The 19,259-nt window shown below is 44.9% G+C and overlaps 1 protein-coding gene across 4 annotated transcripts in view; it reads right to left on the bottom strand.

The window, feature by feature from the left end:
* The window catches only part of ERG (ETS transcription factor ERG), a 556,889-nt gene that overhangs the window by 176,415 nt on the left and 361,215 nt on the right, over positions 1-19,259 (bottom strand). For 2 of the 4 annotated variants that reach the window (XM_078656844.1, XM_078656845.1), the window contains exon 1: positions 13,975-14,344. The exons of the other annotated variants lie outside the window; for them this stretch is intronic. In XM_078656844.1, coding sequence (XP_078512970.1) covers positions 13,975-13,992 — 18 coding nt within the window. In that variant the 5' untranslated portion in view covers positions 13,993-14,344. Of the gene's footprint in view, positions 1-13,974; positions 14,345-19,259 lie in introns of those variants that run through there. 4 annotated transcript variants of the gene reach the window in all.

Genomic DNA, 19,259 nt, shown 5'->3' with positions numbered 1-19,259 from the left:
TCATAGGTATTTATAAAACCCGACTTCCCAATATCGCATACAGTTGCAATGGACAAGAAATCACAGGTTTCGACTACGCCTCATGACCCAGACCTTCAGTCACTTTAACGGCACCAGCCAATGATACACGTTGCCCCTGCTGGCGATGTGTATCATTCTCGAGTGCAAATCACTATCCCCCCAGACGCAAAAACAGTGACACCAGAAGCTGGCACGCATCTCAATTGGAAAAATGTGTCCCCTCTCGGTGGAGTTGCGAGCTGCAGTTGCTCCAGGCAGCCAGCTGTGGGTGCTCACAAGGCACAACAAGACCCCTCGAGTCCAGTCCAGATATTCTCCACAAACAAGTATCTTGTGGCATAAGTCTGGGGAGAGGGAGCCGGCGGCCTCGGATGGAGGCCGCGATGTCCGGCCCTGTCATCCTCCCAATCTGGAGGTTGGAGTCAGTCTAGGCTGCCAGCTCAAGCCCACGGACTCAGCAAATGGCCTCGGACAACCCACGCTATGGAGTGCAAGGTAGCACAGGTTTCTGGTTACAAGCATGGCTCCCTTTGGACTCAGAAAACTTCCCCCTCAAACTCCTCACATATCGTAACCCCAGGTGGGCCACTGATCTTTATGAGCACACTAAGGACGGTCCCTGTGCCAACAGACGATCACTTACAGCCAATTCCTCCGCACCCTGTGCTATCCTTAACATTTTGTGGAAACAAGGAGATCCTTTCTGCCCCTGGGATCTCATGGACATCAGGCCAGCCAACCGGCCCTTGGAGAGAGCTTAGGGATGGGGGCTGTGACAGTTGGCAATTAGCTGCAGGCCAGAAACTTCCCCGCAAAATCCACCAAGTGATAGTCCCCTTCCTGAAGCGCAACAAGCCCAAGGCCACCACAAGCCTGTGGATAATCCAGTTGTAATCCCTCCTGCCCAAATAGTTACTCTTGCCAGTGACCCAGCGTAAAACCTGGATACTATGGTTCCAATCCCAAATACGTCTCTATCTCCTGAGGGCAGAGCCCCAGTAATTATACACACAATGTCCTTTGAAGATGAGATCAGCTCAAAAGGCCACCTTTGAAATGCACGGGCCCTCTCTAAATGTTGTCCTGTCTGCCATCCTACACCATGAGGCTTGATCAATATCTTTAGTGGGGCCAAGACGCTGCCACTTGGAATGCAGGTGCCAATTCCACCCCAATGCTAAGAAGATCCCTCAGATTAAGAGGTTTGCAGTTTCACTTGAGCCCCTAGTTTATGCCTGTTTAGCAGGAATTCACAGATGTAGCTGCACCCCAGCACCCAGATGTGGATTGGAGACAGGCTGGCAGGCACACAGAGCCATGAGCACAGAAATGCCCACTTTCCCATTAAGGGATTTCCACATTAGTAATGTCCAATCCAGTCACACCACCAGAGAGTATTTGCTATTAGTAACTCATTGATATCAAACACTATGCTGCTACTCTTCTACACGTAGTAAATACAACTCAATAGCCTTTCCACCGATCCCTAATTTCAATCCATTGCGAGAATGTGACCCTACTGTACCAAACACACCATCCAGTGCCACTACCAGTGCATATAGTGCACCCGCGCACATACCCTACCTCTTTCCAACACTGCACCCTGCCCCCAGGGAGTACATTCAGAACCTTGACAAGTAGCTTTTTAAATGCAAAGCCGAGTAACAGTAACCAGTACATACAGACACTGCCATGGCAAACCTTTGTAACATTTGAAGAGCTACTTACGTGGGTGGCACAACCAGTGCTGCCGGTCCACGGGGGAGCATTTGAATTACATGCCCAGGAATATGTCTTACTGCTAGACAAGGGACTTACAGCTAACTCAAATCCACGAATCATGTCTACACCAATCACCAGTTTGAATATAACAAGCACAGTGCTTTGGCACTGAATGGCAGTTTCAAAAGCGCTCAAAGTCCTAAGGCTAGCATGTAGATCAGCGGAAAACCAGAAGGGAAAAAAGCAAAATGTTGAGGGAATGCACCCTAAAAAGGGCCATTTCCAGGAGTGACCTTACCCAGGAGGAGACCACTGAACAAATAGCTGTTCAGTGGAGACCTACATATTATGTGCTGCATGGTCTGTCAAACTTGCCATTGGTGAACAGGTCTTCATCACATTTACTTTCAGCTACACTACAGAGAGTTCTGCGGGTATGACACCCTCAACTCCTTCATGGCATGCACGAGGACCCTCTGAGGAAATACCTGTGAATATGTGGGAACTGGGTTTGGATATTTCAAGATTTACCTGTTCTAGATGGATTATGCCCCAGGCCAAGCAAGTAATTGCCATTTATGTAAAGTGTGCAGGACTACTGCATGTGTAGTTAGTATTACAGCAGTGGTGTATGTTTGTCGCTGCTCAATTATACTAAACAGCACTCTGTATACCACAAACAGCACTATGTGCTGGTTCCACGACTGCCACTTAGTTTGGGTATAGTAAATGATTTATGGCTGTCCACTATGCATAATTCATATGTGCATGTTTAGGGCATCTGACCATTGGTATGACTACGGACACTGACTCCCACCTCCAGGCAACTGTTGATTACGTTTTTAATGGGTTATTTAAGTAACATGTTTGTTGGAACCTTTCATTTCCTCTACATGTTTAGATTTTTAGTTATATATATAATATTAGTATCACTGCATTTTTTTATGTCCTTTTTTAGCCCTGCATGGTCATCAGTTTACTTTCCCCACTTATTTGTACTATGTCTTTCTAGAATAAAAACAAATCGCATATACAAGTTTTGGGGAAATAGCTTTCTTTAATAATAATACAATGTAGTTATGTGTTTTGTTGTTGATCGTTTTTCTTTCCTTTAAAGATGCATTCACAAGTGTTCACCTATTTTCAAAGTTAAGGACACTTTAAAAATAGGCTTTTTGCATGTTTTGGGGATGGGTCCTCTTCTCTGGACAGCGAGATTCACAGTGTAAACGGATGAGTATGTTGGCTGATGAACACATCCAAGGGCTGGATATATTGTGTGCGTCACTGCGACTAGTCACTACCATCATTTGTTACGCATGTATGGGCATTTTACTGCCAAGGTGGACTCAAGGTTACACTTTAGAGTGAATTGTTAACAGAACTTTTTGAGATCTTTATGACTTTTTCAAAAATAAGTCACTCTTCGTAGAGATGAAGCAGCAAATGTTATGTATACAAGAAACTGTGAATGGTACACTACAATGGCGACTATCTCACCCATTCGCATTTGATGGGCAGTTAATTGCTAAAAGATTATAAGGGCCATTATCGCCGCTTTAGCGGGACTTTTTCCCGCTAATGCGGTGATAATTTTATCGCCCTATTACCAAGCTGTCGCTAACACCAGTTAGCGTCAGCTTGTAGGCGATAGCGGGCATTTAGGGGCCCACTTTGCATGTCAACGATAATTATCGCTAATGACATGCAAAGTGGGCATGCCTAAATGTCAGCGACTGAAAACAGTCGCTGCAATCGCTATCACCTATGATCAACACAAGCGTAGTTTTGGAAATATTCGCGCTAAGCGCGAATATCTCCAAAAGCTAATGCCTGGCCTGACCAGTTCATAGCCATGTTATCCAATGAGAGGTGGATAACATGGCTAAGAGCATCATCACGGTAATGCCTGAATATCGCTGTATTGACAGCGATATTCACGCATTTCGCCTGTTATTTATCGCTCCTGAGATAAACCTTGCTAATAGCAAGGTATCTCAGCGATAAAAACAGGTGAAGGGCGGCGATAGACATATTCCCGCTAAGCCAACATAGCGATAATTATCGCTAGTTGTTGGTAATATGCCCCTATGTTACCAGATGTAATCCAGTGCTGACTGGCTCTGACTAGGAGCTGTGTCCAAATTGCACTCTTTTAGCCCAGATACCTCACACGAGCCTTTAGCTGGTGGTAAGTTCCCATGCAAAGGTAAACACATGTGAAACTTACAAGGGCAGTACAACAACACTACGTATTCGTGCTCGTTATTCCCCATTTCTTACACACCGTTGTAAATAGGGCACGAGAACACTAGGTAGCGTGAGACGGCAGAGTGGGATGCAGCAGTTCTCCATGTGAACGTGTTTAAAATACCAGTTTTGTACAAACTGAACTGTTAAGTTTCATGCAATAAAAGTAATGCTAGTCCCAATGACGTCAGCGTGCGCACTTTTCAGATAGGGGCGCCGTGAAACTTTTCTAGGAACACGATTCACACGTGTGGCAGCAGACACAAACAACGTGCATCTGCTTCCTATTAACACTGGGGCCTATTTTCACTTCCAGACCTCAGCGTTCATTTCAACACAACCAGCGGTTAATGCACATGTGCTTTCAATATATATATTTTTTAAATCCTCTCACGTTTATTTTCTCTTAAAATTCGATTATGGGTAATGTGGATCTTCTCAGTCATTTGGGAACAGGGCTGCCACCTTTCCAAGAGAAAATACCGGCCATTTTTTCATGTTTTGCGCGGCTGCAAAAGGGCCGGACCTGGTACTCAAACAGGACTAAAGTCAAACTCGTCTGGCTTCCTTGGTACCATGGCTGCTCTGTTTTGTTTACTCTGATGACTAGCGAGAGAGAAACAACTTTTGAAAGTGCTTGTATCTTATATTTGCTTTTTGAAGTATGTATGGACAACAGAGGCGTAGCTATCAACAGTGCAGCAGGTGCAGTTGCACCGGTCCCATTAGTATGACGGGCCCAATTGACCCCATTTAGGGTGAGCAATGAGTGGGGTGGGCAACGCCCGTTTTTAGGTGCTTTTCTTATTTTTTGTAAGGGCTGGGGCAATAAAATACTGGTCATGCAGGTAAAAACTGTCCAGGTGGCAGCCCTATTTGGGAATGAGGCCGCAGACCTTAGTTTTCTCTGCAGGTTAGGTAAATAACCCTAGGAGTTGTTTGAACTCCTCTCTAAGGGATGGGAAAAACAATAAGAGGACAGAGACAAAAAGTGGAAAGGGATGGGTGAGCAGAGTGAGAACAAAAAAGATTTACAGACAGAGAAAGAGGTGGAGAAAGAGAGAGTGACAGGAGTTTTAGACAGAAAACGGTGGGGGAGGGAAATAACGTGTGTGAGAGAGGCAACGAGAAAGGGAAGGAAGGGAAAAGGAGAACATGGAAGAGAAAGGGGAGTTTGAAGCGCTAGATGGAGAGACAGAGAGGGGAGAGTAAGGAAAGAAAGACAAGGATGATAATAAACAGCAACTTGTAAAGAATATTCAGAGGATAAGGGTTTTTCCCTCTGAACACGAATACATATATTGTTCTAGTGATCAAGTGCACTTGTAAGGCTGCAATACCACTGTCTGCCTTTACATCCATACAGGAACACACATAGTGGAAAGGTATTGATGCATTTATTCGCACAAGCAATGTATAGTATTGCAGATGATTATTATGGACCTGACATACAAATGTATGACATGATTCATTCTCATAAACCAACTATTGTGTTACAGATTACTGTAGACATTACATCCATATGTATGATTTATGTACTATTGACAATATCTCATTTCCCCCTCAAGAAATTATATGTATAATAAAGTCTGCTGAATTTATGCTACTTTGTGAATGTATTTTAATGTCAATAACTCATTAAACCTTAAATACATGTGTATCCATTGGTTGAATTAAATAACTTAATAAGTCGCAACTAGGTAGGGAAATGCCAAACAAACACTAAAAATTAGAATGATTTGCTCTCTCTGGCCACACCTCTGACTCCGCCCACTGACCCAATCCTTAGGTTATTCCCGCCCCCTGATCTCCGCCCACAGTTCCCCAACTTTTTTCCCCCACTTCGACCACTGTATATATCACATGTGTATCGTGTGCACAGCCGCATAACATTTGCTTCCTTGCATTTTGAATGCTGGTGCCAGAAGCTCCATAACATGATCTAAGCATAAAAGTATTTATTTGCAATGGAATAACTTTATGCTTTGAAGGAAATATACATGAGTGGAAATGGCAGCTTTGGGACAGTGGTGTCTGCATGAGTGTTGTTTGCGTATTGGCCATATATACCCTTGGGTTTGTTTTGCTTGCATGCTGAGAAAGGTGATGTACATGTCGTGTAATGTGGGTATTACCGTTTCTTTGTCCTGACTATATTATTATTAATCATTTGGTTTTACATGAGTGGTGATAGCATAATGTACACAAGCATGCCTAAGATATGCATTTCCATAGGAGTTTTTGGGAAAGATTTCACACAAGCGTATGGCACTTTGTCAAAAGCAAAAAAGTATAACATGAGTAGCGTAGATACTTTTTCATAATTAGGAGAATCATAACTGTGGAGTTCTCCTGCTTGAACCGGCCACTCCGAGTCTGTACTGTGAGGGCTTTGAAATGCAACAGCCCTCAAATGCTCGATGAAGTTATGGAATCAAAAATGACATCAGAGCTGATATTAAAGATCACATCATCCAGGACAGCATTAATGAAATCACTGAGTCCACAAACACGCACTCTTTTCCATCTTTGTTTGTGTGTAAGTTGGTTTCCAAGAGACATTCCTACAGCCTAATAATGCGTGGTTTGAAATCTGGGTCCAGGGACTCAGGGCGCACGGAGACTAGGAGAGGGGAGTCAAATGCCAAGCCCTGCACATGAAGTGCATGGGGCATGACTGACGGCCATGTCCTGTCACTGGCTAAAGATCACCTCCTCTGCCCACAGCTAACTTGGCAGAGCTAAAGTCAGAGTCCAGCAGTCATGGGGGCAGGGCAGCAGGGCTTAGGGAGCAGGAACACATCACCGTATGTACCAAGAGAGTGCTACCTATGGATAGAGCCTACCTCGTAAGGGCGCTTCAGGCAAGACGAGAGGTGGCAGGTGGAGGGCATGGCGGAAGGCAACGCTGTGCACTGATTGGCCACTAGAAAGGCTTATCCCCAGAAGGCCAAATTCCACGTTAATTGAAGACACACATTTTCTATTGAAAGTATGATAATGTCGCAACCATTTTGTCTGCCATTTATTGGCTTCCAATTAAAGCAAGAAGTAAGTTTAACATGACAGTCCTCCTGTTACCACTTGTGTAGCAAAGTTTACCGCTGAATCAAAGCAGGGCGGCCGGCACGGCTCGCGGGTGGGGGGGGCAGGCATGCTTGGGGGATGGACAGTGCAGCTGCGTGGTGCAGAAAAAAATTATAAATAAGAATAAATTAAACGTACATCTCTGTCGCCGCCATCTTCCTTCCTGCTTGCCTGTGTCCAACTCCAGGTCGGAACAGGAAACAGGCGGCCAGGCTCCCACCCCTAGGCCAATCACAACTCTCCAGTGGAGCATCGCGATTGATCTGAGCGTCGTGACATGGCACTCAACCAGGGGCTGTAGGGGTGGACATGTTCTCCATACAGACTGCAACGCCTGCAGAACAAGGGAGTGCGCATGACTGGTTTTGGCGGCCTGAGAGGGCCAACCAAACAGCCATTGCTCACTCAGGAATGGGCAAGCCATTCCTCACCTATCCTGCAGCTCCGTAAGCAGTGCAGCCCCGCCCACTGGCAAAAAAAACATAAATGGTAATAACTCAAAGTTATAACCATTTATGCTTTTGCTTCTTGCACTGCGAGAAAGCAGTGGGGCGATGCCATAGCAGAGGAGCTGCCTGAATATGCTCCCACCCTTATTTTTAATATAACGTTTCATTGATGAAAGTGTAGTGATCTTACAAACATCACAGTACTTGAACACAGAATCTAAAAATACTGTACTTTGGGATGTACATTTTACACCATTTGTTTAAACACATTAAGCAATCAATATATAATTGCTTCATTAGTCTCTGGTTCATCAAGGGAGAGAGGGGGAGGAAGAAAGCGGAGCACAAATATTCCCTCTATATGCATTCCATTTGCCCATATATTTGTGTCCATCTTTTAGGGCATCCCCGGGATACATACACTGTCTTTTCCCTGAACATGCACCAGTCCATGTCTTTCTTCCATGCGCTTACTGTTGGAGCCTCTTGCCACATTCTAGTGATCCTCCTTTTGGCTACCAACTGGCCAAACATAGCCCATATTTTCTCTTTGCTACTTAGGTCCGTAGGTTCCCTGATATTCAGCAGGCACCTTTTAGCCTCTGGTGCCAAACTCAATCCCAAAATCTCCTCCATACAGTGGAGGACTTCTGACCAATACCTAATGATGTCTGTGCACTCCCAAATTATATGTATGATTGTGTCTTCCTGACCGCACTGTCCCCTACAGCTAGAATCAATCATGTAGCCCATCTTGACCAGTGCTAGTCCTACGTAATATATTCTGTGAAGTATTTTCAGCTGCAACAGTTTAAGCCTGGAAGAAATTGTGACTTCTTTGGGGGAGGCCAATGCCTCCAACCAATCATCCTCTTCTAGCCCCGGCAGATCAGTTTCCCATTTCCCATGGAGCTGCGCGAGGGGGTCAGGTGTGAGGTTGATACATTTCTGATAAGTCAAGGTATTGCTTTTTTAGGCATGTATTCGTCAAAGAGTCTATCCTCCAACGGCGAGGCCTCGGGGGTGTCTCTCCCACTGGGATATTTGCTTATACAGCTTGTTGCACCTGTAGATATCTAAATCTTTCTACATTCGCCAGTTCGTATTCTTGTTGCAGAAACTAAAAGGATAGTACTTTCCCTTTCTCTATAGGTCATCCACCGTGGATAGTCCTATGATGTCCCAGCTGTCGAAGCCTTTTCTCTTCCTTTAGGTACCCAGTTGTTCCGAGTCCCACAGAGGGGTGGCCAGCGTGATTTTCTTTGTCCAACTCAGGATCTTTTGAGCCGTATACCACACCTGGACAGAGTGCCACGTGGGCCTCGTCAGCTGCATTTTTGTTGGCCTGGAATAGAGTGCCCTGGTATAGGTCCCCCGGTAAGAGACATCTGTCCATTTTATACCCAGGATCATCATGGGGCTAGTACGTACATTGATTGATGGCTGCCAAATGAACAGCCCAATAGTATTTATTTATATCTGGGAGCCCTATTCCTCCATCATGCCACCCTCACAAATTTTTGGAGTCATATCCGAGGCGGACCATTCACCCAAAGCAGCACCCTCTGCTCACTTTCTATGGCCACGAAGTACATCCCGGGGGACGGGATTAGGTGAGTTGTGGCTCCCACCCTTTTTTTTATAAAAACACTTGTGACCCTTGCAGATTGCAAAGCCCACAAATTAAAAAAGCAAAATTGCAAAGTTGCAAATTAAGCAAGCTTTCAATGTTGTACACCCCTAATCTTTACGATTTTCTGAAGACAGCTGGGTGTAAATTTGGTTGCTAGTTTTCCTACTTGTATGAGCCACAAAAGAAAGCTCAAAAACTGAAAAATTCATAAATAAATGCGGAATATGGGCAAAAATACAGTTTGTGTGATACACACAGTTAAAAAAGGGTGTAAAAACTCAAAACTAACTAATTCTGTAACTGGGCCCGAATTCTGCACTAAGGTCTAAATGACCCAAAGATTCACTCAGGGAACACTTATATAACAAAATTAATCTTAAATAGATATGCACTGCTTTATTTTGAGTTGAGTGACAAAATTAAAGACGCATTTTAAGTTTTCATGCAAGGTGGGCACAAAATATTCTTTCCACCTCTTTTTTCACGTTTCTAAAAGTCTGTTTCCTTGTAATAAAATGAGAATAATTCCAGAACAAACTATGTAAAGTCCTTTCTCTTTCCTTTTTACCCCTTGGGACACTTTAGGGAATATTCACAAATTAATGTGTGGCGCTGAAAGCAATTTAGCAGCGCCACACTGCGTCATTTGAAAAACGCAGGGATGTGTCGTATTCACAATAATACGGTGCACCCCTGTATTTTCCCTTGCACCAGCGTGTAAAAAGCTGCCTAGCGTCAATGCAGATACCCTTGTGCCATTGTGCAAAGGGGCCTGCGTTGCAGGGATGATTGTTTGTGTGCAAGAAGGGACACCTTCCTGCAAATAAACAATTTTGAAATACGAGCAAAAAACAAGGAGATATACAACAGTTTCTACTCGTTGCCCCAATCTAACACCTGCTTTTCAGTGGCGCTGCAATAGATTTACAGATCCTTGTAAATCTGGGGGAGCGTCAAACAATAATGGTGTTGCGGTGGAACACTCACAGCGACACCCATTGCATGACCGTTTCCCTTAGATACCTGCATGAAAGGGGCCGACTGTACAAAGTGGCGTTAAGCCACACAAAGTGGCTTAGCACCACTTTGTAAATAGGGAGCAGGGCATTTTGACATAGGAGCGTCGGAAAAGCTGACGCTCTGGTGGCGCAATGCCCTTATAAATACGCCTCAATGGTTATAAATGTCTTGCTGACATATTTGTTAGGAATATTGTGTGGGTAAATGGTTGAAATTCCAAAAATTATATCATTTTGAAAAAAAGCATTTTGGTTGGCCTTTTTAAGTCGCCATGTTTTATGGCATGTAGTTGCATACAGTGGCAATTTATTTTGCTATTTTAGATTAAATTACCACTGTACTATCCACACCATTACTACGCAAGTGGTGGGAAGTGGGCATTTCATGCAGTGGTTACCCTTAGACGTTTGGGAAGGCCCACAAACATGCATGTATGTATACATTCCAAAGCTCCTCTCCGACAACTTTAGACCCTGGAAATGATCGGAAATGTACAGTCCCCTTACAGGATGAACGGCGGAACGGGTCACTTCCACAATTCTTGGGGGTGTATAAAAAATGTGCATTTACCCAGGAGGTTCAGTTTGCAGGCCGACTTATGGAAATGTTTGTAAACAGAAAAAAATCAAAAACATACTTTGAGGAGGAGGCGTAAATCTCCCCCTCCCATACTTTATGATTATTTTTAGATATTAGGACCTTAAATGCTCAACTTTGCAGGGGAATTTGGACCAGCCAACCAACGCAATCACTACCGCTTTTCTGTGACAGTTAGAGAAATTTCACATTGCACTGTAATGTTATTATTAAATTTGTCAACACAATGGGACGTACCATTTGCACGATTTTCTTTACATATGTAAAAGGAATTGAAGCAAGCAGTTTTCGCTCAAAATGTAAATACCAAACATGGGCAGAACATAGAGCAACTGATTCGCAGCATTTGTTCTCTTTTCTGTATAATTATCATAAACAGGGTTAATCAGTGTTCTCAATTTTATAAATTGATAAAGAACGAAGGATTTCGCAGGCAATATCATAAGTCGCAATTAGTGCAAAATGTTTTTTTTAACGCAGTATGTACTAGGATCGCTTTGCTAATATCCGTATCAGAAAGCACGTTAACAAATCATTTGACATTCTACTGTTTAGCAATAACCACACAACACGTTTCCTCCGTTTTCTTGTTAGTGCAAGACTCCTTCGGTAATATGGCATGAAGTAACACGTCTTCACACATTCATTTTTTCTTGCAGTTTTACACTGCGCGAACTCGACCCGAGTTATATTACACAATGCCATATTATTATTATTTTGTATGGGAGATTAAGTGATGTGTCCAGAATCCCAGGATGTTGAGACGACGCCGAGTTTCGAACCTAGTTTCCCCAGCTTCATAGATGACAGATCTGGCCGTTAGGCCACATCCTCTCTCTTTTACAAGTAAAAGCGGAAACAAGCTATGCAAGATCTGCAAAATATGAATGATATTGAAGAGTAGCATTGGAAGGTATAAAGGAGGGTGGAAATGTAGATTAGCACGTATGTGGCAATGTTCAGATAACATGTCCAAGTTGATGCAAAGAACATTCTTGACAGAGAGGATTCAGATTGCATCGCCCACGATGGAATGTTCAGGAAGGGCCTCGTTTATGGGGTTTGATGGACAAAGTCACCTTGCTGCTCTGCCGTACGTCAAAGTGAAAGGGCAAGAATGACCCACATTGATCTAATACGGTGCATTTCTGTCCTTTCCTCCAGCCCTAGCGCCATTTTAGCAGCCTAGGCTAACATAGGTGGAAGTGTGCCTGTGTTGTAAGCAGGATTGTTGTTGGGCAGCAAGATGCACCTTCCTGCACAAAAACAATCCTGAGAGGTGTTTACCTCTTTCCATGTATGCTGCAGAATGCAGCATACATGAAAAGAGGAGAGGAATAAGAGAGGAGAAATAAAGTTATTTCTCTTCGTTATGCCTCACCTCGGAAGGTGTATTGTCTGGCAATTACGAGGGTTTACCTGGTCTTGTAAATCTGGGGAAGGGTCAAAATCCATGGGTGTTGCATTGGAACACCCACTTCAATGCCCATGGTACACGTCCCGACGCCAGAGTAAGTCAACGCAGCCTTGCCGTACTCCATATCTACGAGGCCATTCAAAGCCAAGCAAAGAGGCTTTGCGTGACCTCATACACATGATTTTGTTGTTTGAGCTGCTGGAGCATTCCAAAAAGTGACGCTCCAGCGGCACAAAGCACTCATAAATATGCCCCGTAGTGTGCATGGTACAAAGTATAATGCAAAGGAAGCATACATGGTGCAATGTGCAGGTAGCATGCAAAGTACCAGGCGTGCAACACCCATTGGACTCACCGGGCTTCTGCCCCTCCCCCTCCCCCCCCCCCACTGTCATGTGTTGCAGCCCGGGATGAGACAGATCCTGGGCACACACACAGCCACACCCGAACGTTTCACAGGTCTTTAAAAGACCATTTGAATGTTAATTAGGCCTAGCTGTTGTTTCACCCCTTGTTGGAGGCCCTGCAGCTCCACTCTGCCTACTGATTAAAGGTTCAGCCCCCCCCCCCGAAATTTTTTCTTAGCCCCCCCCGAAATTTGGCTCTAGTTGCGCCTCTGCAAAGTACAATGTGCTGATAGCTTGTATGGTGTATTGCAAATGAACTATGGAGAGTGGAACTTGAATAAAACATTAAGGGTCCAGTTTCGGGTAGTCTAGAGGTAGAATAAATGGTGTGTGCTCAGGGAGTGTGCACAGAACAGTGTTCTGGTAGAACGGACAGTGTCAATCAGTTTTATTCACCCAGCGTATCACTGCTGTTTTTGCCTCAGCATATTTTTGATCTGATCTGTTATAATGACGTTTCTTGGAAGCTTGCAGTGCTCCTTTCTCAGTTCCCCCGGTGCATGCTAAGGTTGGGTGCGTGCTGTATAAACGCAGCGCATCAGACACAGGGCGAAGAACGGATTCAGACGGATGCATCCCAACTGTTCTCACAGAGATAAGAAAGTGCTTCAAGGTCCGTGTAAATGCTTTGAGCATCACTTGTTCAAGCGCATCCCCCGCTTAGCGCTGCGAAGACTTTGCATCAAAATTTGAACAATAAACAAGCTGTCAAATGCAGCAGTCACGAGGCATAATCAATTCATGAATTTTAATCGTACAAATGCAATTTCACACTGATCCATTCTCCGATATTTGCAAGAGCAAAATAAATTCCACGCTACGCTCCCAAGCATGGGTTACCCAAAAACGAATCTGCGATCTGTGTGTGTACATTAAAATTTTTTTAAAAAGACGCTAAAAGACCGTGAGATACTCTGCACTCAATCCCGAGCTGTGTCACGATGCTTAAAAAAAACAATTATGGTGGAAAAAGTTGAAAAAGATGCACTAGGGATAAAGTCCTCTTGGAAGGAAAAACACACAGTAACACATCTGTTTGCGTCCATATACACACATCAAATCACAAAGTTCGTACTTGGAACCTTGTCTGCAACAGTAAAGGGAATCACTCAACCACGAGCCTCGTCTACAAGTCCGATCATGAATTTATAGGCTAAAAAAGCAAAGGAACACCTTTTCCCGAAGTTTAAAGCACTGCGGATGGCTGAAATAGGAAAAAGGAAATTTAACAGGCACCGCAGAGGAAACCGTGCTGCCTTCCATTGTGGCAGTAAGGGTGTTGCCCAACCACAACATATCTTATCCCTCAGCGATAGCAAGAGTAAACCCCAAGCAAATACCAGCATGAAGACACATGAAGTCCAACCTTACCTTGATGGTGCTAGCCATGATCCCGCTGGTATCGATCGCTAATAATCACCAATAATAATGCTGGCTTCACGCTGACCATACAGCAGGTTAGACAAGGTTGTTTGGAGCGGATGAGATTGTGCTAAGTCTGGGAAATGAAGTCAGCAAATGACAGGAAGGGGTTTCTATTGGTCCTGGCTGTGGCTGCTCGAGGAACAGGATATTTGGGAGCGAAGAGATAAGGCAGCCTGAAAACAATGTTGTTTTTCTTGATGGTGCGTGCCAGAAGATATTTCAATTTTTGTTAAAAAAAAAAGAAAAAGTGTGTGTCAATTGCCCACGTCTGCCTGGGCAGGTGTGATAGGATGTGCTAGCAGCGGGTTGGCCCTTCCAGTGCAGGATACAGATGTAAGACCCAACGGGCCAACTGCTGCTTGGTTCCAGGGTACGCTGTCCCGCGAGGGCCCCAGAAGGAGGAGGGAACAACAGACCTCGCGTGCCTGACTTCCTAGTTACCTAAGCTGTTGACATTCTAGTGGTCAAAGCGACATTGCATTATTCTGGATGAAGCAAGCGAGGAAGGGACGCCAGAGACCTAAGCGCGCCTGGAAATATATTCATAATAATTTTTTTATGCAGGGCCTACTGCCTGAGTCGTTGAACTCTATGATACTATAAAGTGTGGGTGCACATTGTTTTTTTCATTTTGATTTTTTTTTTTTTGCTGCCATTTATAAAGCATGGCCCTGGTTGTGAGTGGGTAGCAGTGTGAGGTCACTGTTATCCGCCTGAATGTCTCTCATTTTATTGACCTCATATGGTGGAAAGTCTGACCCCATGTAGAGGAGTTTGTGCTTAAAACTTTACAGTGTTCACAAATCTTTTGTAGGTAGTTAGCCAACCAAACCTGTGGTCGGCCGCCCACCAGATTACAAGTATTTCTCATGTCTGGCAGGCTTTTTTTTAAGTCCCACGGCGGTGCGTCTGAAAATGGGCACCGCAGTGGGAATGCCAAAAAAAAGTTAATGCAAGGCATAGACTATAATTAATTAATTAATTAATTAATTGTGGGTTTCTAAAGCGCTAGAATCGACTCCTGAAGGAGTATCTCTGCGCTGTAGACCGCTGGGGAACCCGTCCTGGCTTTCCCTGTGAGATGGTCCCTACTGGGTATCTCCAAGGTGAAACCAGGCATCCCCGGCGTATGTGGGGGGCCGTTGTGGAGATGAGGCAAGCTAATGCCCAGAGTTGCCGAGTGTGATCCCTGGTTAGAGTAGGCACCGAGGCGAGAATTATCGAGTCCGCTGACCCTGGTCCTTGACCCTGCCGCGTCGGGAATAGAACCCTGGTCCCGGGCCGTCCTCTGCTTCCGGGTCTGCCGCCTCAAACCAGTGAGCCACACCACTCCACTCTATAATGTCCATGCTGTGCAGGAACTAGGGTGCATGCACACAGGGGGCACTTGTTGTGCCCCACTGCACCTACCCCAGTGCACCCCAGGGCCCAGAGGTTCAAAGGGGCATTGTATGGCCCCCTTTGTTTCCACTCCGCCATGGTTTCCAAGCAGGAGGAACCGCCAAGAAAACAGTGGAAGAGAGGAAACTCATAATTTTGCTTGGCAGGACATTGGCAGTCCCCCAAGCATATTGATGTCTCTATACTGCCAGGGAACAGCGGTTCCCTTGCGACAGTGATGGCGGTCCCATGGCAGTCCGATCATCCTAGTTGTAATAGGGTGGTCGAAGTGCTGGCGCGGCGGTGGGTGGACATCCACCGCCCGCCTCCAGGTTCGTAATTGGGCCCTTAGTGGGAAGCACTGTTAAAACTGTTTTAAGGTAGGAAAGGAGAGAAAAAAAAACAACTTTATTGTGAACATAGCACTGCTGCTTTAACCCTGAGGAGTAATGCTTTAACCATGGGGATAAAAAATATATTCGGTGCAAATAAACTGTGGCCTTACATCTAAATATTCAGACCTACAGATACATGGAACATTTTCAAATGCAAAAGTGTTTACTCACCTAAATACTTGCGGGAAGCTGCAGCAGCCCTAGTGTCACTCCCAGAAATGTTATGTGACTTCAAAGAGAGTCAGAAATTAGCTTCAACTAGAAGAGTTTGATATGCAGCAGAACATTTCTCATTTTCTTTGCAAATCAGGTCTTTTGTGAGGCCAACCCAGAAATGCATGCGGCCACCCTGGAGCTGGCAATTTGGTCTGTCTAAAGCTTTTCTGTTTACATTTAGAAAAGCTATGGAGCAAGAAGATGTCCAGCAGGAAGAAGCCGAAGGACATATCTGAGAAGAGTTCAGAAAGGTTAGAAACTTGAGTTAGAGCCATCAGCGAGTGGAAGAGATATTGCATAAAATGCTCTGAGTGGGACTAAGGTGGCTCCAGTTCCTGATAGTTTTAAGAAATGCAGAACCCCAACCAGTTTTCTATAGAGATTATGGTGTTCAATTCTCATCAACAGGCACTGCCAGAGACTTGTATCCTATCATGGCTTCATGACCTTCACCTACAGTTTCCGGGGATACTGACGTTTGGTGTTGCAAAGTTCATGAAATGCTCTGTGATGGTCATTGCTCTTCTTGAGTCGGCCATACATTTCAGGCTCGTGGTCTCCCGTTCGTCTCAGTCTCTAAATATAACGCAAAAATATATTTTTCTGTCTAGAAAAAGTACAAAAGTCCTACAAAGGTGGATTGTTAAGTTTGGATTGGTCCCTGTGATCTCCCTCCCCGTAAGTCTGTCCAATTGCAAACTATTGACATTGGCTTTTGTCCACATGGACAGAAGTCTGCTCCGGGTCAGGACTTTTTTTTTCCCGAATACATCAGACTCTAGGATGCAGAAGTCCAGCAGGCAAGCAGAGTGTTTCCCACATGCCCTGGTCCTAATATCTCAGGCAGTATTCCCTTTTAATGGCAAAATACAAGCTGCATGAGGACTCGCTGGGCAGGGGCGGCCTTAGGCATGTGTAAGCTGTGCACCTGCACAGGGCCACCAAACCCCAGGGGCCATCACGCCAATATATATCCTTAATAAAATAATCCTCTGAGGATGGATACATATTTGCGTAGCTGCCCCTGGCAGGGATTTGGTGGCCTCCGGCTCTGTTCCACTTCCAAACACCCTGACCCCCCCTCTTTACTGGCCTCTGCGCTCCGCCCCACCCAGACCCCCTCTTCCGGGGGCCCCCTACCAACGCTCCCTGCCCAGGGCCACCATGAGCCTAGAGCCGCCCCTGCGCTGGGCAAGACAAAGCTCCGTGTAATACACGAAGGGCCTATTGAGACATTTCTGCTATGTGGAAAATGATCATGCAGAGCAATGCCATAACGAGCCAGAGAGGTAGCTGAACAGGGGTTTCCCTATACCCGTACAGCACAAAGCGTCTATAAGAACCTGTCTGTGATTGCCAAATGCTCCCTGTCAAAGTTTCAAACAGGCTCCTATTACAACGAGAAGCAGAAGGGAATCCATGTTAGGCAGCACACAAGCATTTGAGTCCTGTTCAATCTCAGTTACAAAAAGGTGAAGAAACTGACTAAAACCTACCAAGATTGAACCAGCATATTTGTAGGAATTAAGGTAATTAGCAATTTGAATTCCTTGTGCGAACAATTCTGGTTAATTTGGACCACTGAAGAGCAGTGGCACGATGTGGTGGAATATGTAGAGGAGTTTTAGGGGCATGCAGCGGTGTTTTCACCCATGTTTTCTTTATTTATCACCATTGGAAAGAGAAGAACTATTTACCCTTCAATTTACTTACCCAGGTTTGTTAATTGAATAAGCTCCAGACACACCAGGAAACATGGACGTAATGAATGTACTATTCACTATCACTGTAATGAAATCTGAAGCCCCATTCCAGAAACGGATATTGAAGGATAATACAAAGGAGAGTTTAAAGTTTGTCAAACGCATATATTCAGATAATAAATAGTAATAGTAAACACAGCGAATGTTCACCAACCGTAGGATCCTGGAAGGAGCTAGTATGTAAAATTAAAGCAAAACCAAAGGGGATGATGGACGCAGTGTTGAACATTGCAAGCACTCACCACCAGACAACTGATCTGGGTTTAATCCATCATCATTCTTTAGCTCACTCCACCACCCCAGTTCAGACATGGCCATATGCAAATCAGTCTGACCCTGTGCCTGATGGGAAAAGTCCAGCCCGAACTGCCAAGCCATGTCTTCCCTGGACCGGAAACAAGCATACTGGGACTGGTTTCTGGCTAATCAGCTGTCATCAGCCAGGCTAGCTTGAATCCAGTGGCAAAGTGAGCAAGGGACCCACGTCTGGGCATACCCTACCAACTTAGGGCAAACAAAGCAAATCCAAAGGGGATGATGGACAGAGTGTTGAACATTGCAAGCACTCACCCCCAGTCAACTGATCTGGGTTTAATCCATCATCATTCTTTAGCTCACTCCACCACCCCAGTTCAGACATGGCCATATGCACATCAGTCTGACCCTGTGCCTCATGGGAACAGTCCATCCCGAACTGCCAAGCCATGTCTTCCCTGGACCGGAAACAAGCATCCTGGGACCAGTTTCTAGCTAATCAATCATCATCAGCCAGGCTAGCTTGAATCCAGTGGCAAAGTGAGCAAGGGGCCCACGTCTGGGCATACTCTGTCAAAGTTTCATACAGGCTCCTGTTACAACGAGAAGCTGAAGGTAATCCATGTTAGACAAAACACATGCATTTGAGTCCTGTTCAATCTCAGTTACAAAAAGGTGAAGAAACTGACTAAAACCTACCCAGATTGAACCAGCATATTTGTAGAAATTGATAGGTAATTGGCAATTTGAATTCCTTGTGCGAACAATTCTGGTTAAGGTGGACCTCTGACGAGCAGTGGCGTGATGTGGTGGAATATGTAGAGGAGTTTTATGGGCATGCTGCTGTGTTTTCCCCCATGTTTTCTTTATTTATCACCATTGGAAAGAGAAGAACAATTTACCCTTCAATTTGCTTACCCAGGTTTGTTAATTGAATAAGCCCCGGAAATATGGGCGTAATTAATGTACTATTCGCTATCATTGTAATGAAATCTGAAGCCCCATTCCAGAAACTGATATTGACGGATTATACGAAGGAGAGTTAACCCCTTAACTGCCGTCGCGCACACTACCTTCGTAGTGCTGTGCACGTCCGTTGGCTGACGCGGCCCCGCCCACTGCGCTAATCCGCCCCACCGCGGTGGAATTGCCGCTGCGGTTAAGCGGTTAAAAGTTTATCAAACGCATATATACAGATAATAAATAGTAATAGTAAACACAG

The sequence above is a fragment of the Lissotriton helveticus genome, chromosome 8 (assembly GCF_964261635.1).
Source record: "Lissotriton helveticus chromosome 8, aLisHel1.1, whole genome shotgun sequence".
Lineage (NCBI taxonomy): Eukaryota > Metazoa > Chordata > Amphibia > Caudata > Salamandridae > Lissotriton > Lissotriton helveticus.
This window is presented reverse-complemented; position numbering and strand designations above follow the sequence as displayed.